At 38.7% G+C, this 26772-nt stretch overlaps 1 protein-coding gene and 1 pseudogene across 1 annotated transcript; one reads left to right on the forward strand and one right to left on the reverse strand.

The window, feature by feature from the left end:
• The first annotated feature begins 6987 nt into the window (after window positions 1–6987).
• On the forward strand, window positions 6988–8179 carry LOC145594096 (uncharacterized). The gene is made up of 2 exons (XM_081650433.1): window positions 6988–7445; window positions 7768–8179. Exons 1-2 carry the CDS (start codon window positions 6988–6990, stop codon window positions 8177–8179), a joined length of 870 nt encoding a protein of 289 aa, XP_081506559.1.
• Window positions 8180–16342: 8163 nt separating this feature from the next.
• On the reverse strand, window positions 16343–16441 carry LOC145596298 (small nucleolar RNA R71; annotated as a pseudogene).
• Between the last annotated feature and the right edge of the window lie 10331 nt (window positions 16442–26772).

Genomic DNA, 26772 nt, shown 5'->3' on the forward strand with positions numbered 1-26772 from the left:
TGAGGGGTGAGTGCAGGTGGTTGCGTGAGGTAGTGGTGTTGCGGGATTTGATGTTGCTGCTGTGAAGTGAGGAGCAGGGAAAGTTATGTGAGGAGCAGGGGAAGAGGAGAGCAGGAACAGGGGAAGTGGAGGAGAAGTTCCTGCCTACTTTCATCACCATCACTACCATCACCATGATGGTGACGAAGACTTAAGTGAGCAGTAGATAACTCTTGCGGGCACCTCAACTTGGACTTGGAACAAAACCTACAGAACACGCATAAAACCGAGAAATAAAATAAAGTAAAATAAAACTAAAACCAACAAATAAATGTAAAAGAAATAAAATGAAAATGAAAATAATAAAAGAAAGAAAATGTAATAAAATGAAAATAAAATAAAGTAAAGAAAAATGAAATGAAAATAAAAAATCAAATAAACTAAAATAAAATAAAACTAAATCTATAAAATCTAAAGTAAAGAGAAAACAACTAAAATAACGAAAATAAAAGAAATAAAGGAGAAAATACTAGAAAACCATAGAAAGGTAGAAAAGAGAGAGAAAGCATAAAACCGAGCATTTATTGAGCAAGAAAGCAATGAAAAGAGGATAAAAAGGACCTAAATGCTCATCAAATGTGTGCCATTTATGACACACATCAAATACCCCCAAGGTTACCTTTTGCTCGTCCTCGAGCAAAACAAAACCAAGGGAGTGAAAATGACGAGCTTATTAAAACAAACTAAACAAGAGACGAGATGAGAATATACACTAACTCACTGTCGTAGGAATCACGGTTGTTTTTAGCTACAACAAGCCCTTTAAACCCCAAAGTCGCCTATGAGGACGAGTGAGGTCTCGTAAGGGTATCCTAAGAGTTTGACCCATAACTCTCATAATAATAAAAACAAGGCAAAGCATGAAAAAGAAAACAAAATACAAGAAAAGCAAACAAATGTTCATGAAAGGACTTTTGCAAATGCACAAGCACAAGTGGATGCAAATCTTTCTAAACAAGTAAGGGAGTGCATGTTCCAAGATACCCAAGGTTGATTGAAACATAAATATGATAAGCATAGGAACTAGCTTTCACAATCCACTTTCATCCCAAACGATCTTACCGCGTTCTTCCTAATAGCTTCAAATCGACCTCTAATGAGCATCCCATTGATTCCACGAAGGAACCCGAAAAAGAGAATGTTTTAGGCTACTCGACATCTTGACTTTTGCATTCCCTCTCCCTATTCCTAAAACTCACATTCCTCTCCACCGATGAGTGACTCAACCATTTAGGTCAAAAGGTCTTTCCCCAAGGTTGTAACGTTAAGGCAAAAGGGTGAAGGTAGGCTAAAATTTAAAATTTGGTGGTTTTCCTAATAGTGAAGCAAAGAACGACCAATTCTAAGAATCACAATCAAGTAGACACCAATCCAAACAAAAATACTCACACCCCCAAGCTTATTCAAAGCTATAAACCACAAACATATACACAAAAAGCGTGAGAACGCTTCCCCCCAAGCTTAAATGGAGCATTGTCCTCAATGCTCAAAAAGGGAGAAAACTCACATTGAAATATTTTTGGATTTTTTCATTTTTCACTTTTTTTTTTCTTTTTCTTATAGTGCTTTGTCCTCGCCTCTTTTAACTTTGGACAGCTTTTTCGATTTTGCACTTATTTGTCCATGCCTTTTATAATATAGGACGGCTGTTACTCATACTCATTTGCCATTATTCAAAAAGAAGACATAACACAATCTTGCTTTCATAAGAACCAAACTTTTCAACTTCTCCACCACAAACTACATCAAGAATGATCAATTGCTTCACAAAAACCAAGAAAAGAAAGAAAATGAAACAAAAGGCCAAAAGATCTAAAGATGTGGCTTGAAAAGAAGGTATAAGGCTCAAATGGTTGCAAGAAGGCAAATGTAAACCCAAAAATAAAGAAAATGAATAAAACCTATCCTAAAAATGAAAAATACCACCCCGAAAATATGCCTTTGTCCTCCCTAAATGGTTCGGTCTCGGATTCAAGATCTATGAGTCAAGTTTCAAGATTAGGTTTGCAAGAAGTCAAGGATCCATGCCGCTCATACAAGTAAGGTAGAAGGCTTGAAAAACAAAGAACTCACACAGATGTAGCAAAAACTCACTATTGGCGTCAAATCGACTATAGGAAGCAACTACCAAACATGCCACAATCAAGTAGAATCCGGCTTCATGTTCCCACTAGTTCTAACCAACTACCTTAGCATGCTTTATCCTAGAATCAACCAAGCGTACTCTCAAACCGTGCACACCATTACCATTTAGGAAGAAAAGCATTCAATTAAACAAGTCCAAATGTTTTTATGTCCAAAGCAAGAACAAAACAAAACACATTGCAAATTTGCCTTGATAGAAACAAAAATCTTTTTGGAGTTTTTCAAAATATAAGAAACATGGAAAAGCATATACAAAGGTGCATAACACATGAGGATCAACATCCCACCAAACATGATAAAATACCATCCCCCAAGCTTGAATGAGACAATACACTCAAACATATATTGTATAATCCATGGGAGGGGAAAACAAGGAGATCAATCCAACAAACCAACATATGTCCAACAAGTCATCATCCACTAGAGAAAGAGTAAGGAAAGATATTACCGGATTTGAGGTGGGTGTAAATACCAGCGAATGACCCAATTTAAACCTTTCAAAGCTAATTTCTCAAGAATTGAACCTTGTTTCCATATGCTCGCAATGATAGGAGTCAACCTTCCTTGATTCTTGATCCAAATTGAAGCACCAAAGTATATCAAGTCATGTACCTAGCAAAAGGCACACAAAAATTTCCATGAGAGAAAAATCTATTCTAAAAAGAGAAGGAAAATCTAATCTAAAACACGGGTTACTTCCCGAGAAAGGCTTGCTTAAGGTCCAAGCTTGACCGCTCTAGTAAAATAATATTGCAACGATCGCAAGAGCTTGTCAAATTCACTACTACACATTTCATATGAGAGCAAGTATGCACATGACAAAAATAAGGCATGCAACAAGCATAGTGCACACCTATGGGGTTGAGAAGAAATATGCCAATAAGAAGAAGAAGAGAAGGGAAAAACAAGAACATAAGAAAAAGGAAGAGAAATTAAAGAAAAAGAAGAAGGCATACTCTTCCCAACAAAATATTTTTGGTTGGAAATCCCACCATCATCCTCAAAAGTCATCAAATGAGGCACTTGGGGGACTAAAGGCTTTTCAAGAGGTGGGAACACGAGAAAAGAAGGTAATGACATGGGATAGGAGGGAACAAGATCAAGCTTTCTTGAAAATGAGGTGTAAGGTGAAGGAATAGGAATTGGTTGCTCACTTACACCATTATCCATTGAACACAAGCTCTCTCATCCAATGAACTCACATCCAAAGGGCTCTCCTCCAATTTATCATCATTCAAATCAAGCTCATTCTCAATCACATCCTCCTCACAAACTTCACATCCTAAGAGAGCTCTCAAAAGCTTCAAATCACGATCAAGGTTCAAAGGAAGCTCATCAAAGGGTTGAGGGTCAAACTTGGGAGGTAGCTCAAAATAATCATGAGAAGTACAATCTCCCTCTAAAAAGGCCTCATCCATCTCAACGGTGGAAAATGTAGAAGAGAAAGGGTCATCAAAGGCGAAAGAGGTGGGCAATGGTTGAAAATTTGAGATAGGAGTTGGAGATTCAACCTCACCAAACACTTCCCTCTCATCTTCATAATCATCTAAAGTAGGTTCTACCTCCTCAACCTTATCACATGGGACCTCTTCTTCATCAAAATCATCTAAGCTCATGGCCTCACCCTCAAAGAAACCATGGTCATCATACAAAGGAGATGGGGTGGAAGAAGGTTGGTCTTCAAAATTGAGGTATGGGGGGATGAAATTGCAATCAAGGGAGGTGGGTGGGGAAATGGACTCTTCAATTGGTTTTTCAACACTCAAAACCTCTTGGTTCTCATCACCCTCAAACATCCAATCTCCCATGGAGACTACTTCATCCTTCTCATCCTCACTCTCTCTCTCCTCACAACTTCTCCACGCTTCAAAAATTGCAATGTCCCATCCTTCTGAACTTGAATTATTGTTTCCTCAAAATTAAGAGAAGTCAACCATTTTAATTTCTCTTCAACTCCATGTAAAGGGTCAATGGAACAAAATTCAAGTTGGGAAGGAGGTTCAAAATGCAAACTCTTTTTTGGAGCATCCATCTCTACACCCTTTTCCTCACTCATAGGCTCTCTAATGTCCTCCTCACATACCTTAGGCCTCTCAAAACAAATCATCATCTTCTTCCACATCTACCAAAGTAGTAGAAACTTCATTTACATTCAATATTGATGACAATTGATTCTCCATCTCCTCATTCCTTCTAAAAACAACCTCATTGCTCTCTTCCAACTTTTTCAACAATTCCATTTGGCTTCTTAAAATCTCCAAATGTCTCATCTCATTTGGTTCCAAATTAGAATTCATCTCCAATTTTCTCAAAGAACCACCAATTTGATTATAAGAAGACTCAATGTTAGGCTCCAAGGTTTTCAAAGGTGAAGAGAGTTGAGGAGCATAATGAGGAAAAGAATTATGAGCAAGCATGTGATGAGGATCAACACTAGAGTTATGAGTGGCATCATTAACATGGGGGATGGGGGCACAAGAAGGCATGCAAGATTCATTATTCATGGAACATGGACCATAACAATCATCAATAGAAGCATTTAAACAACCATGACCACGATTATAACTATCTCTAGCAAACCATACATAGAAATCCCAAGCATCATCAATTGACAATGCCCGAAATCTACCATTAAACATGCTTTCAACAATGTCTCTAGTTTTCTTAGTCAAATTATGATAACAAATCTCACAAGCCTCCCACAGATCATAACCATGGTAACTAATGAAGTCTTCTAATCTATTAAAGTACACCCCAAATGGCTCGTTCTCAAATTGAGGAAACGAGGTATTTTCCATTTTTATACAAAACAAGCAAAAATCAAATAAAAGAAAATTATATACAAAGACCTAGACTCAAGCAATCAAAAACACTCAAACATAGACACCGTTCCCCGGCAACGGCGCCATTTTGACGTGGGGAAAACTAGGTCGTTGGGCTAATTCTCCCTAAACCAAACAAAATTTATAAACACTCAACAAACCTAAATACAAGTATAGAGGTAAGTCAAGGGTCCAACCCAAAGGAACGGTAATGTCTAAATGCTTTCAATTATGTGCCTAAGCTAGGTCGAAGACAAGGGGTAAAAGATGACTCTAACAACTACTAAAACGAGGAAACCAAACAAATAAAGAGCTAGGGATTAGGATTCACTTATAATAGCAATGAACAATGCAAAGTGGAATGGAAAGTCGACTAAGTCAAGCAATGTGAGGGAAAATCAATCATGCAACCAAAAGAGCATGTCAAGCTATTCTCCTAGAGGTCTAACTAGCGTCAACTACGATAAACTCTAGCTAGGAAACATCACAAGACACCTCCATCGTGTAAATGCAAGCCACAAATCAATGGTCCGTATCAATGTGAACTTACAATGCAATCTAGTGTAATAATCAAAGTTAGCTACTCTCTAATTAATCACACACATGCACATGATAAATCAACCAAGTTTAATCACATCATCAACTCCATCAATTATCCCCAATTTACATCAATTCAATACATCATAAGCTTCACCAAATCCCTAACCTAACAACTACTCAAACATTATCATCAATTCTACCAATACAAACATGAATAACCAAAATCAATCATCAATTCATCAAAATCCAATCAAAATCAACAATCCAAACAATTAATATTAAACAAAGCAATAAATGAGATAGAGTTAGAAATGCTCTTTGATGATAGAGTAGATCTCCAATACAATTGTCACATTTGAATCTTTAATCTCTCAATCACCATTAAAATAAATAAAAGAGAAAAGAAAAGAGTAAAAGAAAATAAAAGAAAATAAAAGGAAAAGGAAAAGAAAAGAAAATAAAATAAATAAATGAAAGAAAAGGAAAAATAAATGAAAACTAAATTAGAAAGAAAAATTAAAATAAAAGAAAATGAAAAGGAAAACGGAGAGCACAAGAATTGCTTCTCCTTCAAATGGGGAATTATCCCATGATTCTCACGGCCAAGCACGCAGCTTCATCATCATTCATCATCATCAAATCACACACCATCACACCCACTCATCAACATCAATCAACGGCTCAAGTAAAACCCAGCTGGGTTCGGCCGCACTCGTTGAATGTGCGCCCGCACCTGCTGAGGTTCGAGGCTGCTCAGCTGGAGGTTCGATTGGAGATGCTTCTGAGGTTAATTGAGGAGGTCCGTGGCGCAATTGATGGTGTAACTGGTGGCGGAGAAGCGCGATTGAAAGTGGAGATGCCGCTGGTGGAAATTGCGGCAGCAGGGCTGCTTTGTGCGGCGAAAATAAAGTGCAAAGGTAGCTGATTTGGTGGTCTGTAGGTGGCTGTTTGGTGGCTGATTTGGTCGGAGGTTTGGAGGGGCAGTAGGGGATGCTGGGAGGTGCTGCTATTGGTGTTCGAATTGGGGAAATAAGGGAGTTATTGGAGTTGCGCCGGCAGAGGTGGTTAATTGCGGTTGTGTGTTGGTGCGTTGTTTAGGGGTGAGTGCAGGTGGTTGCGTGAGGTAGTGGTGTTGCGGGATTTGATGTTGCTGCTGTGAAGTGAGGAGCAGCTATGTCAGGAGCAGGGGAAGAGGAGAGCAGGAACAGGGGAAGTGGAGGAGAAGTTCCTGCCTACTTTCATCACCATCACTACCATCACCATGATGGTGACGAAGACCAAAGTGAGCAGTAGATAACTCTTGCGGGCACCTCAACTTGGACTTGGAAAAAAACCTACAGAACACGCATAAAACCGAGAAATAAAATAAAGTAAAATAAAACTAAAACCAACAAATAAAATCCGGGAGATTCTTCAATGTTATGAGAAGGCATCGGGGCAAATGGTGAACTTGAGTAAAACAACAGTGTCTTTTAGTAAGGGTGTCTCGGAGGCTAAAAGGAGTGAGTTAGCTGACTTATTGGGAGTGCTGAAAGTGGACATTCATGATAAATACTTGGGGCTTCCTACGGTTGTAGGGAGGTCTAAGAGGGTGATTACTAAGGGTGTGAGAGAGAAAGTGTGGAAAAGGTTACAAGGGTGGAAGAGTGGAATGTTATCTAAGGCGGGTCGGGAGGTCCTGATTAAGGCGGTTGCCCAATCTATCCCAACCTACGCGATGAGTGTGTTTAAATTTCCTTCTTCCTTCTGTGATGAATTGCGGTCTTTGGTTGCTAATTTTTGGTGGGGTCAGAAGAAAGGTGAACGTAAAATCCACTGGGTTGCTTGGCGGAAGTTATGTGAGCCTAAGGCAGCGGGAGGTTTGGGATTTAGGGATTTTAAGAGTTTCAATGCTGCATTGTTAGGGAAGCAAGCTTGGAGGCTATTTTGAGGGAGATGATTATTTGAGTTCTGAGATTGGGACAAATCCAAGTTATACTTGGAGGGGAATTTGGGGAGTAAAATGGGTTATCAATCGGGGAATGAGGTGGCGCGTTGGTGATGGGATTAATATCCCAATTTGGGATAGCCCGTGGATCCCAAAAACTCTAACAAGGAAAATAATCTCTCCATGTGCTGATGAGAATAGGGGGATGATGGTTTGTGATATTATTAATCTATCCACGACCTCTTGGAATGTTCCTCTTATTAGGGGATTATTTTTGCCGTTTTAATGTGCTAGAATTTTAAGCATCCCTCTTAGCTTTCGATTGCCGGAAGATAGTTTGTGCTGGGATTTGGAGAAAAATGGTGAATATTCTGTAAGATCTGCCTATCGAGCTATTTGTGGGGAGTGTTTGGATGAAAATGAAGCTTCTTCTTCGGGGAACTCGTCTCTTTGGAACAAAATCTGGAATGCAAATACATTACCAAGAAACAAAATCTTTTTCTTGCGTGCGTGCAGGGGAGCGTTACCTACCTCGGTGGAGTTGGGTAAGCGAATTCAAAGCCATGATGTGGTTTGTAGTTTGTGTAATGTGACAGAAGAGACGGTGCTACATTGTCTTCGTGATTGTGTTATTGCCAAATTAATTTGGGCAGAGTGTGATCTTGATTTGGGTAGGGGTGAAAAGTGCTGTGATTTTGCTGGGTAGGCATCTGTGCTATTGGAAGGGTTGCATAATTCGTTCCATGGCCTGTTTATGTCTACTTGTTGGGCGATTTGGACGACAAGAAATAGATGGATTTTTGAAGGTGAGGCTTGCAATCCGACTCAATCGATGGAATACGTCTTGAAATTATTGAAGGAGTTGCAGAAAGAAGACAATGTGGGTATGGGGGGCAGCAGTTCCACTCGGCAAAAGTGGAAATTACCACCTAAGGGGCTGTTCAAATTGAATGTTGATGGTGGCTCACTGGAGGACGGGGGTGCGTCTGCTGGGGCTGTGGTGAGAGATGCGGCTTGGGTGGTGAAGTTGGCAGCTGCGTGGCGTTTTGAGGAGTGTTGGGAACCAGCCATTGCCGAGGCGAAGGCCATGTTGTTGGGGCTTCGTGCTGTTGTGGACTGTGGGTATAGAAGACTCGAGGTGGAGAGTGATTGCCTCAGCTTAATTACCGCAATTAAATCACGTGAAAGAGGAGGGAGTAACCTTCATATTGTGCTAGATGATATTTATCATGTTAGTGGTTTGCTTGATGTTGTTTCTAGGAGTTTCACTAGGAGCTTGCTTTCTACTTGCCGCGGGAAACTAGTAGTCGTGTGTGGTTATCTAATTTTCCTAGTTGTATTGTTCCGTTATTGGAGTTGGACCTCCCGATGAATGAAAGTTAAGTGCCTTCGGGCCGTGTTTCAAAAAAAAAAAAAAACCAACAAATAAATGTAAAAGAAATAAAATGAAAATGAAAATAATAAAAGAAAGAAAATATAATAAAATGAAAATAAAATAAAGTAAAGAAAAATGAAATGAAAATAAAAAATCAAATAAACTAAAATAAAATAAAACTAAATCTATAAAATCTAAAGTAAAGAGAAAACAACTAAAATAACGAAAGTAAAAGAAATAAAGGAGAAAATACTGGAAAACCATAGAAAGGTAGAAAAGAGAGAGAAAGCATAAAACCGAGCATTTATTGAGCAAGAAAGCAATGAAAAGAGGACAAAAAGGACCAAAATGCTCATCAAATGTGTGCCATTTATGACACACATCACAAATCAAAGTTAATTGCATTCCACAATGCTAATTAAGTCAAATGAAAGTCAAACACATTCAACTAAGATAATTGAGTCAAATGAAAGTCAAATACATTCAAACAAAGCTTTTTGAATTAAATGAAAGTCAATTGCATTCCACAATCCTAATTAACTCAAATGAAACACAAACACATTCAACAAAGCTAATTGAGTCAAATGAAAGTCAAACACATTCAAACAATGCTTTTTGATTCAAATGAAAGTCAAATGCATTCAACAAAGCAAATTGAGTTAAATGAAAGTCAAACACTTTCAACTAAGCAAATTGAGTCAAATGAAAGTCAAACACATTCAAACAAAGCTTTTTGAACAAATGAAAGTCAAATGCATTCAACAAAGCTAATTGAGTCAAATGAAAGTCAAACATTTTCAACAAAGCTTTTAGAATCAAATGAAAAACAAATACATTCAAACAAAGCTTTTTGAATCAAATGAAAGTCAATTGCTTTCCACAATGCTAATTGAGTCAAATGAAAGTCAAACACAATCTAATAAATCTTTTTGAATCAATGAAAGTCAAATGCATTCAACAAAGCTAATTGAGTCAAATGAATGTCAAACACATTCAACAAAGCTAATTGAGTCAAATGAAAGTCAAATACATTCAAACAAAGCTTTTTGAATCAAATGAAAGTCAATTGCATTCCACAATGCTAATTGAGTCAAATGAATGTCAAACACATTCAACAAAGCTAATTGAGTCAAATGAATGTCAAACACATTCAAACAAAGCTAATTGAGTTAAATGAAAGTCAAACACTTTTAACAAAGCTTTTGAGTCAAATGAAAGTCAAACACATTCAAACAAAGCTTTTTGAATCAAATCAAAGTCAATTACATTCCACAATGGTAATTGAGTCAATTGAAAGTCAAACACATTCAACAAAACTAATTGAGTCAAATGAAATCAAACACATTCTAACAAAGCTTTCTGAATCAATGAAAGTCAAATGCATTCAACAAAGCTAATTGAGTCAAATGAAAGTCAAACACTTTCAACAATGCTTTTAGAATCAAATGAAAGTCAAATACATTCAAACAGAGCTTTTTGAATCAAATGAAAGTCAATTGCATTCCCTAATGCTAATTTAGTCAAATGAAAGTCAAACACAATCAACAAAGCTAACTGAGTCAAATGAAATTAAAACACATTCAAACAAAGCTTATTGAACAAATGAAAGTCAAATGCATTCAACAAAGCAAATCTAGTCATATGAAAGTCAAACACATTCAAACAAAGCATTTTGAATCAAATGAAAGTCAATTGCATTCCACAATTGTAATTGAGTCAATTGAAAGTCAAACACATTCAACAAAGCTAATTGAGTCAAATGAAAGTCAAACACATTCTAACAAAGCTTTCTGAATCAATGAAAGTCAAATGTATTCAACAATGCTAATTGAGTCAAATGAAAGTCAAACACTTTCAACAAATCTTTTAGAATGAAATGAAAGTCAAATACATTCAAACAAAGCTTTTTGAATCAAATGAAAGTCAAGTGCATTCCACAATGCTAATTGAGTCAAATGAAAGTCAAACACATTCTAATAAATCTTTTTGAATCAATGAAAGTCAAATGCATTCAACAAAGCAAATCTAGTCATATGAAAGTCAAACACATTCAAACAATGCTTTTTGATTCAAATGAAAGTCAAATACATTCAACAAAGCTAATTGAGTTAAATGAAAGTCAAACACTTTCAACAAAGCAAATTGAGTCAAATGAAAGTCAAACACATTCAAACAAAGCTTTTTGAACAAATGAAAGTCAAATGCATTCAACAAAGCTAATTGAGTCAAATGAAAGTCAAACATTTTCAACAAAGCTTTTAGAATCAAATGAAAGTCAAATACATTCAAACAAAGCTTTTTGAATCAAATGAAAGTCAATTGCTTTCCACAATGCTAATTGAGTCAAATGAAAGTCAAACACATTCTAATAAATCTTTTTGAATCAATGAAAGTCAAATGCATTCAACAAAGCTAATTGAGTCAAATGAATGTCAAACACATTCAACAAAGCTAATTGAGTCAAATGAAAGTCAAATACATTCAAACAAAGCTTTTTGAATCAAATGAAAGTCAATTGCATTCCACAATGCTAATTGAGTCAAATGAATGTCAAACACATTCAACAAAGCTAATTGAGTCAAATGAAAGTCAATTACATTAAACAAAGCTAATTGAGTCAAATGAAATTCAAACACTTTCAACAAAGCTTTAAGAATCAAATGAAAGTCAAATACATTCAAACAAAGCTTTTTGAATCAAATGAAAGTCAATTGCTTTCCACAATGCTAATTGAGTCAAATGAAAGTCAAACACATTCTAATAAATCTTTTTGAATCAATGAAAGTCAAATGCATTCAACAAAGCTAATTGAGTCAAATGAATGTCAAACACATTCAACAAAGCTAATTGAGTCAAATGAAAGTCAAATACATTCAAACAAAGCTTTTTGAATCAATGAAAGTCAATTGCATTCCACAATGCTAATTGAGTCAAATGAATGTCAAACACATTCAACAAAGCTTTTAGAATCAAATGAAAGTCAAACACTTTCAACAAAGCTTTTAGAATCAAATGAAAGTCAAACACATTCAAACAAAGCATTTTGAATCAAATGAAAGTCAAATGCATTCAACAAAGCTAATTGAGTCAAATCAAAGTCAAACAGTTTTAACTAAGTTTTTAGATTCAAATGAATGTCAAATACGTTCAAAAAAAGCTTTTTGAATCAAATGAAAGTCAATTGCATTCTACAATGCTAATTGAGTCAAATGAAAGTTAAACACATTCAACAAAGCTAATTGAGTCAAATGAAAGTCAAACACATTCAAACAAAGCTTTTTTAATCAAATGAAAGTCAAATGCATTCAACAAAGCTAATTGAGTCAAAAAAAAGTCAAACACTTTCAACATAGCTTTTAGAATCAAATTAAAGTCAAATACATTCAAACAAAGCTTTTTGAATCAAATGAAAGTCAATTGCATTCCACAATGGTAATTGAGTCAAATGAAAGTCAAACACATTCAACAATGCTATTGAGTCAAATGAATGTCAAACCCACATTCAAAAATGGTTTTTGAATCAAATGAAAGTCAAATACATTCAACAAAGCTAATTGAGTCAAATGAAAGTCAAACACTTTCAACAAAGCTTTTAGAATCAAATGAAAGTCAAACACATTCAAACAAAGCATTTTGAATCAAATGAAAGTCAAATGCATTCAACAAAGCTAATTGAGTCAAATGAAAGTCAAACACCTTCAACAAAGCTTTAAGAATCAAATGAAAGTCAAATAGATTCAAACAAAGCTTTTTGAATCAAATGAAAGTTAATTGCATTCTACAATGCTAATTAAGTCAAATGAAAGTCAAGCACATTCAACAAAGCTAATTGAGTCAAATGAAAGTCAAACACATTCAAACAAAGCTTTTTGAATCAAATGAAAGATCTATCAAAGAAGAAAACAAACTATAAATGCAAAGCAATTTAAAAAGGATTTTGATAATTCGCGCGCTATTACGTCTAATAACGACCGAAAACCGTTGAAAAAGGATCAAACAGATCAAAATCCGGATACCGGTGATTTTGGTGACCAGTATCCGCTTGCGCGCCTCTTTCTAAGTTGCGCTCGTATGTCACGCGCAACTTCAAAAGTTGCGCGCGACATTAGTTCAGCAAAAAGAAAATCGCAGGTGTGATTTTTCAGTTCGCACTCTCTCTCTTCTTTTCCTCCATTTTCGTTCCTTTCTCTCTCTATGGAGCTCGGATTTTTGTGATTTTCGAAGCTGAAGGAAGCAAATCTCGCTCATAATTCACATTTTCCATAATCCATTGTAAGTTTTTGCTTAGATTTATTCATCTTTGGTTGGCATTGGAGCGATTTTCGAACCATAAATCCCAAATTTTTAATTTGGGGGTTTTTAATTCGGCCCATTATTCTTTAAATTGTATGCTCTATGTTATCATGCTATGTTTAAGGAGTGTTTTGCAACGAATTTCATGAAAATGGTTAAGTATTGAACCTTGTATGAGCATTTCTATGTTTGGGTTCGTTCTTGCTTTTTTTTTTGCTTGAATTCTGCTCGAATTCGTTGTTTTTCTTGCTCATTTTTGTTATACTTGTTGATCATTGACTTTTATGTAACTTTTAGGGTGTTTATTGAGTCGTATTCCGGCTTATTTTCCAATAATTTCACCCTTTTTATCCTTTATTTCTATTATTTTATTATTCTCGTCTTTTATCTTTATTCTGTGTATTTTTGCCCTTTTTATTAGTTTTAAGTTTATTTTTGTAGTTTTAGTTAATAATTTCCCTCTTCTCTCATTTTATTTATTCTCTTTTAGTTTCTAGTTTGTTTTAATTGATTTTATTTTATTTCATTTAATATTATTATTTCCTTTAGTTTTAGTATTTATTTTACATTATTTATCTTATTTTATTTTATAATTTTTTTTTCTCTTAGTGATACCCTCGTGTTTCTGGTTGTAGGTGTTCCGGGTTTCAAAGTCATATTCGTGTTCGGAGGTCGAAGGTTCGAGTCAAACGTTTCAATCCAAGAAGTTAGTCAAATGGATTCAATAAAGCTAATTGAGTTAAATGAAAGTCAAACACTTTCAACAAAGCTTTTAGAATCAAATGAAAGTCAAACACATTCAAACAAAGCATTTTGAATCAAATGAAAGTCAAATGCATTCAACAAAGCTATTTGAGTCAAATGAAAGTCAAACACTTTCAACAAAGCTTTTAAATACATTTGATGAGTGTCATTTGTGGCTCTCATAGGGTAGTCTTTTAGGTTATTTCTTTCCCTTTTTGTTGCTTTCTTCTCTTGGTTTTGGTCATTTTTCCTTTAGTTTCTCCTTTTTCCTCTTTCTTTATGATTCTCGTGTTTTTATCGTGTTTTCCTTTATTTTGCTTTTTTTCCCTTTTATTTCCTTCCTTTTTTTACTTGTGTAGGTATTATGAGGATCGCCTTGGCAAAGGATGCAATTCGGGACCTCAATGATCAAGCAAGGAAGAAGCATTTGACTAGAGAGGGCTTAGAGAGGCCTTGGAGAGGGCTCGGAGAGGTCTCTAAGGTATCTCAAGCAGGCCGTGGGCGCGGGCCATCTTGCCGCGGGCACGGGACCAAGACGAGCAAAAGTGTCTAAATGAGGCAAGAACTCCCCGCGGTTGCCCCGAGGGCTACCCGCGGGCGCGGGTAGAATGGAGAAGTCTCTCCCCTCAGAGAGACCGCGGCCCCCTGATCAGCCTTTGAGAGCAGGGGATTTTGCCGCGGGCGTGGGTCATTTCCCCGCGGGCGCGGGTGCTGCCCAGACAGCCCGCGGGGGGTTCCGTACCCATTTTTCCGCGGGAGCGGGTCTATCGGGAGAGGGCGCGGGAGCTACCAATTTCTTCTTAGCTTATAAATAGAATTGTATTTCCTTTTTGAATCCAACTTTTTGATAATATTTCATTAGCTTAGTTTTAGAGAGAGAAATTAGAGATAAGTTAGAGAGGAATTCTTGGTTTTGGATTTGTAACTCAACATTTGATCAATCAAGTTTGGATTTCTTCATTTTCAATCATCAATATTAGTGAGAATCTCTTCCTTCTTTCATCTTTTACTTACTTGCTATTTGATTCTTTTTGCTAGATGCTTGGTTTTCTTGGATTTGAGTTTGATAATATTGAATACTTTGATTTCTATTAGATTTTGATATAGAATGATGCTCAATACAATATCTAGTTATTTGGTTTTGAATCTCACCATGATTAGTGAGTAGATTAGTTGCTAGGGAAAGGGGGAAGCATGTTTGATTAATGGGAATGCTAGTTGATGCTCTTTGATTGGTTGATCTGTTGCAATTAAATTGGTTGACATAGTTTTGCATGAGATTGATTAGATTAGGATTGATCACCCTATAAGATTAATCTAGATTGCATTGCAACTCTTAATGACATGACTAATTGATTTAAAGGTTGCTCTAATTGATTGAGTTTGCTTGTGATTCTTCTTGGTTTGCCTTTCATAGTGACCACTAGATTGGCCTATAGGAGATAGTATTTAAACTCTCTTAATTGCTACTATTGTTTGTCCATTGCAATACTTGAATTAATTGATTGAGCTTTAATCTAGCATTATCATTGATCTTGCATGTGGAACCCATATCCCTAGTGTTTAGACCCTTGATTATTTGTTGAATTTGATCTAGTTCATTTTAGCACCAACCATAATCTCATTTTCGACTCCGAGGTAGCTTGACTTAGACTTTAGTTTTCATCATTGCATTCCCTTGGGATCGACCCTTAACTTGCCCTATATTCATATAAGGTTGGTTAGGTGTTTACAAATTTAGTTTGGCTTGGGGAAAGGGTAGATAACGACATGCATTTTCCTCTTGTCAAAATGGCGTCTTTGCCGGGGAATGCTATTGGTGCTTAGCTTTTGTTGTTGAGTCTACTTCATTTTATAAAAAAATACAAAAAGATTTTGTTTCTTTAGGCTACACTTGTAGCCGTCCTACTAATATTTTTCTTTGAGTTTTGCATGCATAGAACCCGTGATCATTCCTTTGTTCCCCTTGATCCGGAAATTGAGAGAACTCTTTCAAGAAGAAGAGTGGCTAATAGATCCTTGGGTTATAGCTCTTCAAGTGAAGAAGAAATTCAAGAAGCGCAAGGCATGGGTGAAAATCCTAGATTGGCCTTGAAGGAGCTTGGAGTGCCCGGGGCATATAGGTTTGAGAGCGGAATAGCTCCACCTACTACACCGGCAAATGACTTCGAAACCGGCCGGCAATGATCACCTTGATTGAGAGAAGGCAATATAGGGGGCCAAGAATTAGAGCCCATTGAACCATCTAAAGGAGTTTGAAAAATATTGCAACACCATCAAAGTCAATGGGGTTTCTCAAGAATTCATCCGCCTCAAGTTGTTCCCTTTCTCTCTAATAGGAAGATCTTTGGAGTGGCTAGACAAAGAGGTGAAGCCCAACTCCTTGAGAACTTGGGACGATGTCACAAAGGCTTTCTTGTCCCGCTTCTACCCCCAAAAGAAGACGGCGGAGGCAAGAGCCTTGATTCAAGGGTTCAAGCAAAGGCCAAGTGAAAGCCTTTACGAAGCATGGGAGAGATTCCAAGAGTATCAAAGGGAGTGCCCTCACCACGGAATCCCCAAATACCAAGTGATCCAAATCTTCTATGGCGGTTTAAGTCCCCAAGGCAAGTCATGCCTCGATGGAGGGGCCGGGGGCCCTATCATGAACAAAACCGAAGAAGAAGTTGTGGACATCATTGAGGACATGGTGACATACTATAGGGATTGGCAAGATGGGGAGAGGGACTCTTCAAGCAAGCAATCTTCATTGTACTCGGTGGACCATCTAAATGCAATCAACAACCTTTCCTCCCAAATGACAAACTTAGGAAAGGAGGTCACCGCAATCAAAGCTAAGTTGGAGAGCACTTCTTCCCCTTCTCAAGCTTCGAATCTTCCCTCACAATTTAAGGGGAGAGGTACTCCCTCTAACTCTCAACCCCCTCCCTCTTCACATAATATGCCTATGGGTTGCTTGTTTTGTGATGCATGTGGATCGTATGATCATGACTCTAGTGCTTGTCTTAATGAATGTGTTGATGAGTTTGATAACCATGAGAGTGAACATGTGAATTATGTGTCGAATAATAATGGTCAACGGTTTGATAATCAAAGGGGTCAATGGAATAGGAACTTCCAAGGCCAAGGCAATTTTGACAACGATAACCAAGGTGGTGGTTATAGAAACCAAGGGAACAAAGGTTCTCGTGGTAGCTATAATAATCAAGGTTATAGTGGCCAAAATCAAGGCCAAAATTATGGTAATCAAGGCCAAAATTATGGTAATCAAGGCCAAAGTTATGGTAACCAAAACCAAGGTTATGGAAATCATAACCAAGGTAGTGGTAACCATAATCAAGGTGGTGGAAACCATAATTAAGGCTATGGCCAAAGTCAAAATAGGAGTAAATGGAACAATCAAGGACGGGGTAATTTTCAAAATAATTCTCAAAGAGGTCCCCCACCCGGGTTTGTTCCAAAAACACAAGGTGAAAGTTCCTATTCTCAACCTTCTTCACCTAGGACTAATTTGGAGGAGATAATTGAGAATCAAACCAAGTTGTTGAACACATACATGGCCGTGAACGATAAAAAATTCAATGAAATGATGACCCACAATAAAATGCTTGAAAACCAAATCTCTCAACTTGCTAATGCCTTGAAATATCATGCAAGCCCTTCTTCTTTACCTTCCCAAGGTCTTGACCCCAAGAAACCCGTGAATGCTATTGTTACTAGGAGTGGAAAGGTTCTTGAGGAGATATTGCCTAGGAAGGGTGTAGATAAGGAGATTCCTAGGGAGGTTTTGGTTGAGGATGAGGGGAATAGGGCATCATTGGATGAGGTAGTGGTTGAGAAACCTAGAGAGGTGAGAGTAGAGAAAGAGATTGTGAGACCCAAACTCCCCTACCCACAAAAATTCATGAGACACAAATTGGATGAACAATTTGGGATATTCATTGAGATGCTAAAACAACTCCACCTTTCTCTACCAAATTTCTCAAAGACATTTTGAGTGGGAGAAGAACTTGTGAGGTTGTGGAGACCATCAATTTGACCGAAAATTGTAGTTCTATTATCATGAACAAAATGCCACCCAAGTTGAAGGACCCCGGAAACTTCTCCATCCCTTGTGCAATTAACAAGATGCAAATTGATAATGCCTTATGTGACTTGGGAGCTAGTGTGAGCCTAATGCCATATTCGGTTTATCAAAGACTTGAGCTAGGGGAACTCTTACCTTCTAACATTACCTTGCAATTAGCGGATAGGTCTATCAAATTTCCAAAAGGTAAGGTAGAAGATGTCCCTTTGAGGGTTGGGAAGTTTGTGTTTCCCGTGGATTTTGTTGTTCTTGAAATGGATGAGGATGCCACCATTCCGATCATTTTAGGTAGACCCTTTCTTGCTACCTCGGGAGCCATGATTGATGTGAGGAGTGCTAAGATCTCCCTTAAGGTAGGAGAAGAGGTTATAGAATTTGATTTGAATGAGAGCATGAAGTATCCATGTTCTTCTTTGGAAAATTGTATGATGATTGATTCACTTGATATTGTTGTGTCTTCCATGCATGAGCACTTGCTCACTTCTAACGATGCTCTTGAGAATGTTTTGTTGAACAAAGACAAGGTAGGTGCTTCATGCAAGGAGATGACTTTCTATGAGGAGTTACTTGATGGAAGTGTGGAGGACGTGGATGAGAAAACATGTTTGGAAATCTCAAGCCATGAAGCTTTGCAAGTGGCCACATCACAAGAAGGTAATGGTGTGCCTATGGTGGAGCTCAAACCTCTACCATCACACCTTAGGTATGAATTCTTGGGCCCTCATTCCACTTACCCCGTGATAGTTAGTGCATCCTTGAGCGAGAGCCAAGCACAAGCGTTATGTGGTGTTTTGAGAAAACACTAACGTGCTTTGGGGTACACAATTGATGACCTTAAAGGTATAAGCCCCGCTTTGTGCCAACACCACATAACACTTGAGGAAGGCGCCCTTCCCTCTATTGAACGACAAAAGAAACTACATCCCCAAATGGGAGAGGTAGTTAAGAAGGAGATCACCAAGCTATTGGATGCGGGAATCATATTCCCCATCTCTAGCTCTAGGTGGGTCTCCCCCGTCCATGTCGTTCCAAAGAAGGGGGGCATGACCGTGGTTGAGAATGAGAAGGGTGAGCTCATTCCAACTAGGACGGTCACCGGCTGGCGGATGTGTATAGACTATAGACGTCTAAACACATCTACCAAGAAGGATCACTTCCCTCTTCCATTTATAGACCAAATGCTTGAGAGACTAACAAGGCACAAGTTTTATTGTTTCCTCGATGGGTATTCCGTATCCTTCCAAATCCCCATCCACCCTAATGATCAAGAAAAGACTACATTCACTTGTCCCTATGGGACCTTTGCTTACCGGAGAATGCCCTTTGGGTTATGCAATGCACCCGCTACTTTCCAAAGGTGCATGATAAGTATCTTCGGAGATATGTTGGAGGAGGAAATGGAGGTTTTTATGGATGATTTTTAAGTGGGGGGTGTTTCTTTCGAGGAGTGCCTTGTAAATCTTGAGAAGTGTTTGGCAAGATGTGAGAAAGTCAATCTTGTTTTGAATTGGGAGAAGTGCCACTTCATGGTGGAGGAAGGTATAGTGCTTGGGCACAAGATTTCAAATAGAGGCATTGAGGTGGATAAGGCAAAGACTGATGTGATTGAGAAACTTCCACCTCCGGTAAATGTCAAAGGAGTGAGATCGTTCCTTGGTCATGCGGGTTTTTATAGAAGATTCATTAAGGATTTTTCACTCATTGCTAAGCCCCTAAATGACCTTCAAAAAGATGTTGAGTTCAATTTTGATGACAAATGCTTGAAGGCATTTGATAGATTGAAGAAAGCCCTAATCTCTACTCCTATTGTTCAAGGCCCAAGGTGGGATCTTCCTTCTGAGTTGATGTGTGATGCGAGTGATTGGGCGATTGGAGGTGTTTTGGGGCAACGGGTAGACAAGAAACTACATGTGATTTACTATATGTCCAAGACTCTCAATGGGGCTCAAAAGAACTACACAACAACGGAAAAAGAATTTTTGGCAATTGTGCACTCCTTTGAGAAATTCTGGTGTTACTTGTTGGGTTCCAAGACCATAGTCTTCACGGATCATGCGGCCCTCAAGTATCTCTTTGCTAAGAAAGAGTCCAAGCCAAGGTTAATTCGATGGGTACTTGAATTGCAAGCTTTTGAGATTGAGATTAGGGACAAGAAGGGTGCGGAGAATGTTGTGGCGGACCATCTTTCTCGCCTTGAAGGGGATCAAATTCATGATGATGGTCTACCAATAGAAGATAGAATGCTTGATGATTTCTTGTATGCCATAGAGGTGAAGGAACTCCCATGGTATGCCGATTTGGTCAATTTTCTAGCATGTGGAGAGTTTCCACCCTCTTTCTCCAAGAATCAAAAGAAGAAGATCAAAAGAGAGGCAAGGCACTATTTGTGGGATGATCCTATCTTACACAAACGTGGGGTTGATGGCTTACTTAGGCGTTGTGTTCCAAATGAAGAGGTGCCTAGTGTTTTAAAAATGTGCCACTCGGACCCTAGTGGTGGGCACATGGGTGTTTCCAAGACCACTACCAAGGTTCTTCGAAGTGGTTTTTGGTGGCCACATCTCTTCAAGGACTCATGGGGCTTTGTTAAGTCATGTGACCAAAGTCAACGAGTTGGGAACATTTCCACGCGAAATGAGATGCCTCAACAACCTATCCTTGAATTGGAGGTGTTCGATGTGTGGGGAATTGACTTCATGGGACCATTCCCCTCTTCGTACGGGAATCAATATATTCTGGTGGCGGTGGACTATGTTTCTAAGTGGGTTGAGGCCATTGCCTCTCCAACAAATGATCACAAGGTTGTATTGATGTTGTTTAAGAAGATCATCTTTCCAAGGTTTGGTGTCCCAAAAGCGGTGATAAGTGATAATGGATCCCACTTTGTCCATAATGCCTTTCAAAAGATGTTGAGGAAACATGGTGTGCATCAACGATTTAGGCTTCCCTACCATCCCCAAACGAGTGGCCAAGTTGAGGTTTCAAATCGTCAAATCAAGCTTATTCTTGAAAAGACGGTTGCTCGCAATAGAAAGGATTGGTCGGACAAATTGGATGATGCTCTATGGGCTTATAGGATGGCTTTTAAGACACCCATTGGTACCACTCCATATCGCCTTGTCTATGGCAAATCATGCCATCTCCCGGTTGAGCTTGAACATCCTGCCTTGTGGGCCATCAAGAAGATAAATTTTGACTTAGCAAGTGCGGGAGAGAAGAGGTGGTTGGATCTTCATGAGTTAGAGGAACTTCGACTTGATGCTTACGATTGTGCTAGCACCTACAAAGCTCGATCCAAAGAGGTTCATGACAAGTTGATTGAGAAAAAGGAGTTTTGTGTAGGTGACAAAGTCCTCCTCTACAATTCTAGAATGAAGTTGTTCCCCGGAAAACTCATGTCAAGATGGAGTGGTCCGTTCTTGATGAAGGATGTTTTTGGTAATGGTGCCGTGGAAATTTCTCCTTTGGATTCCTCATCTTCATTTAAGGTTAATGGTCATCGGCTCAAAAAGTAGTTTGATGGAGTGTTTGTTGGCCTTGTTCACAAGATGATTCTTTTCAAGCCACCTTGAATGGGGTGATGAGCGTCGAGCTAACGACGTTAACCAAAAGCGCTTACGGGAGGCAACCCGGATTCTCATCTCATTTTTCTTTTCTTTTCTTTTCTTTTCATTTTCCTTGATTAGTTTTTGATCTTATGTTGTGTTGGTTTTATGTTTGTTTTGTAGGTTGCCTATTGTCATCACTTGTTGGAAAGAAGGGGTTTTATGAAGAGTTTAGAGTGCAGGGGAGAGGGCTCCCCGAGGGCTTGGAGAGACCTCGGGGGCCACTCCAGCTTTCAAAGGAAAATACAATCAGGAACTCCCCCCGGTTGCCTCGCGCTCTCTCCGCGGGCGCGGGGGAGTTTAGAGAGGTCTCGGAAAATTGGAGAGGGCGCGGCCCCTATTTCAGCATATTTCTAATTTTTGGATCAGGAACTTCCCGCGGTTGCCCCGCGGTCTCTCCGCGGGCGCGGGAAGTTTTGGAGAGGGCGCGGCAAATCTATAGAGGGTATAATTCCATCAATTTTTGTCAAGAACTCCCCGTGGTTGCCCCGTGGTCTCTCCGCGGGCGCGGAAAAGTTCCCGAGACCGCGGCAATATCGGGAGAGGGCGCGGGAATCTGGGTTTCATAAACCCGGACGCACCCCTCTCCCTCTCTCTCCTCTCTTATTTTCTCATCTCCTCTCTAATTTTCCCCTTTCTCTCTCTACATACACTCAAACCCTAATCCCAAATCATCAAATCCTTACTCCTTTCTTCAAATTTTCCATCAAATTTTCACAAAATCTACCTTATTTCTCCAATTTCATCACTTCTACTCAAGTTTCTCGTGGTTTTTTGGCAAATTTCGGTAGTGTGTGGTGCTCTAAGCTTGATTTGAGTCTCCAATCTTGGTATACTTCTAACCTTTGTATTATTCTTGTCAATTTCACTTGATTTCTTTACATTGGCTGGTTTATCTTGATTTTGAGCATGATTTTTGTGTTTCATGGTTATTTTTGTGAAATTTGGTATTTTTGAGTGATGATTGATTTTTCTTGATAAATCTTGCATATATTTGATGGATGATTGTTAATATTGGTATTTGTTGTTGGAATTTTGGTTGTTGTGTTGATTAAAACAGGTAACTTGTAGTTTTTGGGGGTTTGGTTGGATTTCAAAGGAGGATTGTGAGTGTTTGAGGTGTTTGTTGCTTGTTTGAGGGAGTTGGATTATTTCTTGTGAATTTTTGTGAACTTGTGTGGTAAAAAAATGAATTTTTTGAGAAAAGTTAAGAGTAGCAAAAAGCGCCCGAACCAATCTCCCGGCCAATCTTCTCAAGGCCAATCCTCAAACCCTCAATCCCAAACACATTCCCCAAACCAAAATGACCCCCCTCCTCCTCTACCACCTCTAAAATTGTGGAACCGGTCTAAACAATTGCCCATCTATAACAAAATGAAAGACCGAAAGTTTAGACCCTCCCGCCATTATTTTCGTGATGACATGGCCAAGCTAGGGATAGATAATGACCTTGATGTACTCCTCGAAAACCTAAGCTTGGGTGAGTTTTTGAAATCTAACCCCCGAAACCTACTTGGAGCCTTCAATTGAGTTTTTCTCCACCTTTGAATTTAATAGGGTAGGGGAAACCGACTACATCATCTCCTTCCAACTCTTCAATGTTAAGCACACCATGAACCTAGCCGAGTTTAATGTTGCCCTAGGTTTCAACCCAAATGGTGATATCTTCGAGCCCCTAATCTCCCTTGCCCAAAGTGAGTACAATGAGGTCGCTTGGTGGAGAACCATAGCCCACATAAAACAGTTTGACTCCAAAATTTCCCTTGCTAGTTAGATCATTCATCCCGCCCTTAGGATCCTATATAGAATTCTCGGGTACTCGGTTTATAGTAAGCAAGATTTGGGAAAGTTGTCTCGAGAGGAGATCATGGTCTTGTGGATGGCTACTAAGCCGGAGTTGGGATCTAGGATAAACTTTGGGTATATTTTCATGGAGGGTTGCAAGGAGATTATGCATGGGGTTAAGACGGGGGAAATTCATTGTGGGGGCATGGTGACCCGTTTAGTGCGGTATTTTAACCAAGAGCGGTTCTTAGAGTCTTGCACTCCAGTTGGAGGGAGTGAACACATTTGGATTAGTTTGAGGAAGGTTAACACCCTCCGTTTCATAACTAGTACTAGGAGAGCCGGTACCTACTCTTGGCTAGTGAGGAATACCCACCATTGCCTTCTCCCTAACCCGGCCGCTACCTCCATTTTTCGCCAAGCTAGGAATGTTTAGATGGTCCCTAGGGACAATGGTAGGATTGATGAGGATGAGATGGAGGAGGATGCAGATTTTTCTGAGGGAGTGCATGAGGAGGAGGAAGGAAGAGGAGAAGAACAAGAGGAGCAACAACAACAACAACCGTTTCATGAACAACATGAGCATTTCTAGGAGGATGCTCAAGGAAGAAGAAGAGAGAGAAGACAACAACGACAACAACAACATCAACATCAACAACATCAACAAGACTTCCAAGGAGATGCTTATCTCCGGGAAATGGAGGCCATGAGAGCCCACATGGAACGCATGCAATTGAGCATGCAAGGTATGTTTTCTGACCACCAAACTTTATCTTATCAAACTAGCGCCATGTATGACGCTAGTGTACGTAGGGGGGAGGTCGCACCCCCGGTCAACTATCTTTAAGTGCCGCCCTAACAAGGGCAGGTACCTTCCCGGGGTGGTGACGGCCTCCCTACGTACCCTTATTGGCAAGGGGTTGAAACCCCCGATGTGCCAAGGCGCAACTTCCCGCCCTATGATTATAGGGTCTCGGGGGGGAGTGATTACAGGGGTGACCCCGCTTATTATTATGTTGACCCCCGTCACCCCGAGCCCCTTGTTCAACAAGAGCCCTTTGACCAATTGACCCCATCCCAACAAGACCTATTTAAGGGTCACTATGGATTTCCTCCCGGTTTCACCGGAGGTTGGGATGCGGGTGATGGTTTTGGAGGTGATGATGGTGCCGGCCCTAGTGGCCAATAGTCCCCTTTTTGCATATTTGTCTCCTTTTTTGTTCTCCCCTTTTCCCTATTTTTGCATGTTTGTCGGCATCGGGGTCGATGCTTTCATTTTGTGAGGGGGGAGGGTCAAAAAGGATGTGTTTGCATGGGGGCGGCACCTTGGGCTCGGTGGGAAGTTTTTTATAAGGTTTTTGGTGGATCTTGGCTATTGGTCTCGATGTTCTGTTGCTTGTTGTTGATTATTTCTTCGGATGATGGTTTTTGGGAACTTTCTAAAAAAAAAAACAAAGAAATAAATTTTTGGTTTGGATGATGATGGGTTCTTCTAGGTTTTTGTATATAGTTAGTGTTTAAGTGTTTTTTATTGTTTGCTTTTGTTTGGAAGTTACTAACAATTTCATTTTGTATATATATAGCTTTATTTTTCTTTTACTCACCTTGTTCGTAGCTCATGCTTTGGATTGCGAAGCCCTTTGGAGAAGCTCGTTCTTACTCTTTGGGTACTTTAGTCTAGCACGGACGCTTGGTGAGGCCTTTCTTATTTTACTCCTTTTTATTTTCACTTCTTTGTTTTCTAGGTTGCTTAGATTAAGATTAGACTTAGGGGAAGTTGAACGGTTCGAGGATGTATGAATTTAACACCTAGTGTGCTTGGGGTCTTTGGCGATGTGGCCATTAGACCACTTGTATGTCGATTGGGATAAACGTGTTATGATTGCATCTTTGCCCTTTCCTCTTTCCCTTTCTTATTTTTATCTTAGTTTTCCATCTTTTTCTTTCTTTTCTTATCTTTTGTTCTTGTTGGCGTGCATATCTTTTTGAGGCTTTGTTTTTACTATTTCTCTTTTTGAATGTCGGACTTGTATGCAATGGACTCTTGCTTTTGAATAATAGTCTTCCTAGGTAATTATGGTATGCACGGTTTGAGATTACGTTTGGTTGATTCTAGGATAAAGCATGCTAATATAGTTGTCTAGAACTAGGGGGATCATGAAGCCGGATTCTACTCGTTTGTGGCATGTAGGTAGTTGCTCCCTATCTTTGATTTGGCAACCTTAGTGAGTTTTTGCTACAACCATGTGAGATGTATAATTGTTCAAGCTTTCATCAAATTCTTGCATGAGCGGCATGGATCCTTGATTTTCGCAAACCTAATCTAGAATCTTAGCATATAATTCCTAAGACCGTGACCGAACTACCTAGGAAGGACAAAGGCAGCTTTTTCGGGGAGGTATCTTTCTTTTTTTTTTTTTTAAGGATAGTCCCTTTTATGTTTATTTTTTTTTTTTTTTGGAATTGGGATACATTTACCTACTTGTTACCCCTTTGAGCCTTCTTCCCTCTTTTCAAGCCGCATAATTAGATATTTTGAGCCTTTTGTTTCAAGCCGCATAAAGGCAGCATTATCATTGATCTTGCATGTGGAACCCATATCCCTAGTGTTTAGACCCTTAATTATTTGTTGAATTTGATCTAGTTCATTTTAGCACCAACCATAATTTCATTTTCGACTCCGAGGTAGCTTGACTTACACTTTAGTTTTCATCATTGCATTCCCTTGGTATCAACCCTTAACTTGCCCTATATTCATATAAGGTTGGTTCGGTGTTTACAAATTTAGTTTGGCTTGGGGAAAGGGTAGATAACGACATGCATTTTCCTCTTGTCAACATTCAAACAAACCTTTTTGAATCAAATGAAAGTTAATTGCATTCCACAATGCTAATTGAGTCAAATGAAAGTCAAACACATTCAACAAAGATTATTGAGTCAAATGACAGTCAAACACATTCAAACAAAGCTTTTTGAATTAAATGAAAGTCATTTGCATTCAACAATGCTAATTGAGTCAAATGAAAGTCAAACACATTCAACAAAGCTAATTGAGTCAAATGAAAGTCAAACACATTTAAACAAATCTTTTTGAATCAAATGAAAGTCAAATGAATTCAACAAAGCTAATTGAGTCAAATTAAAGTTAAACACTTTCAACAAAGCATTTAGAATCAAATGAAAGTCAAACACATTCAAACGAAGGATTTTGAATCAAATGAAAGTCAAATGCATTCAACAAAACTAATTGAGTCAAATGAAAGTTAAACACTTTTAACAAAGCTTTTAGAATCAAATGAATGTCAAATACATTCAAAAAAAGCTTTTTGAATCAAATGAAAGTCAATTGCATTCTACAATGCTAATTGAGTCAAATGAAAGTCAAACACATTCAACAAAGCTAATTGAGT

This window comes from Chenopodium album, chromosome 19 (assembly GCF_948465745.1).
Source record: "Chenopodium album chromosome 19, dcCheAlbu1.1, whole genome shotgun sequence".
Taxonomy (NCBI): Eukaryota; Viridiplantae; Streptophyta; class Magnoliopsida; order Caryophyllales; family Amaranthaceae; genus Chenopodium; species Chenopodium album.

What these genes read in the sequence shown, in the direction of transcription:
- LOC145594096 (XM_081650433.1), top strand. Translation starts at nt 6,988, where the DNA reads ATGGTGAACTTGAGTAAAACAACAGTGTCTTTTAGTAAGGGTGTCTCG. An exon ending in AAGAGTTTCAATGCTGCATT is followed by an intron (nt 7,446 to 7,767) that starts GTTAGGGAAGCA and finishes TTAATGTGCTAG; the next exon opens with AATTTTAAGCATCCCTCTTA.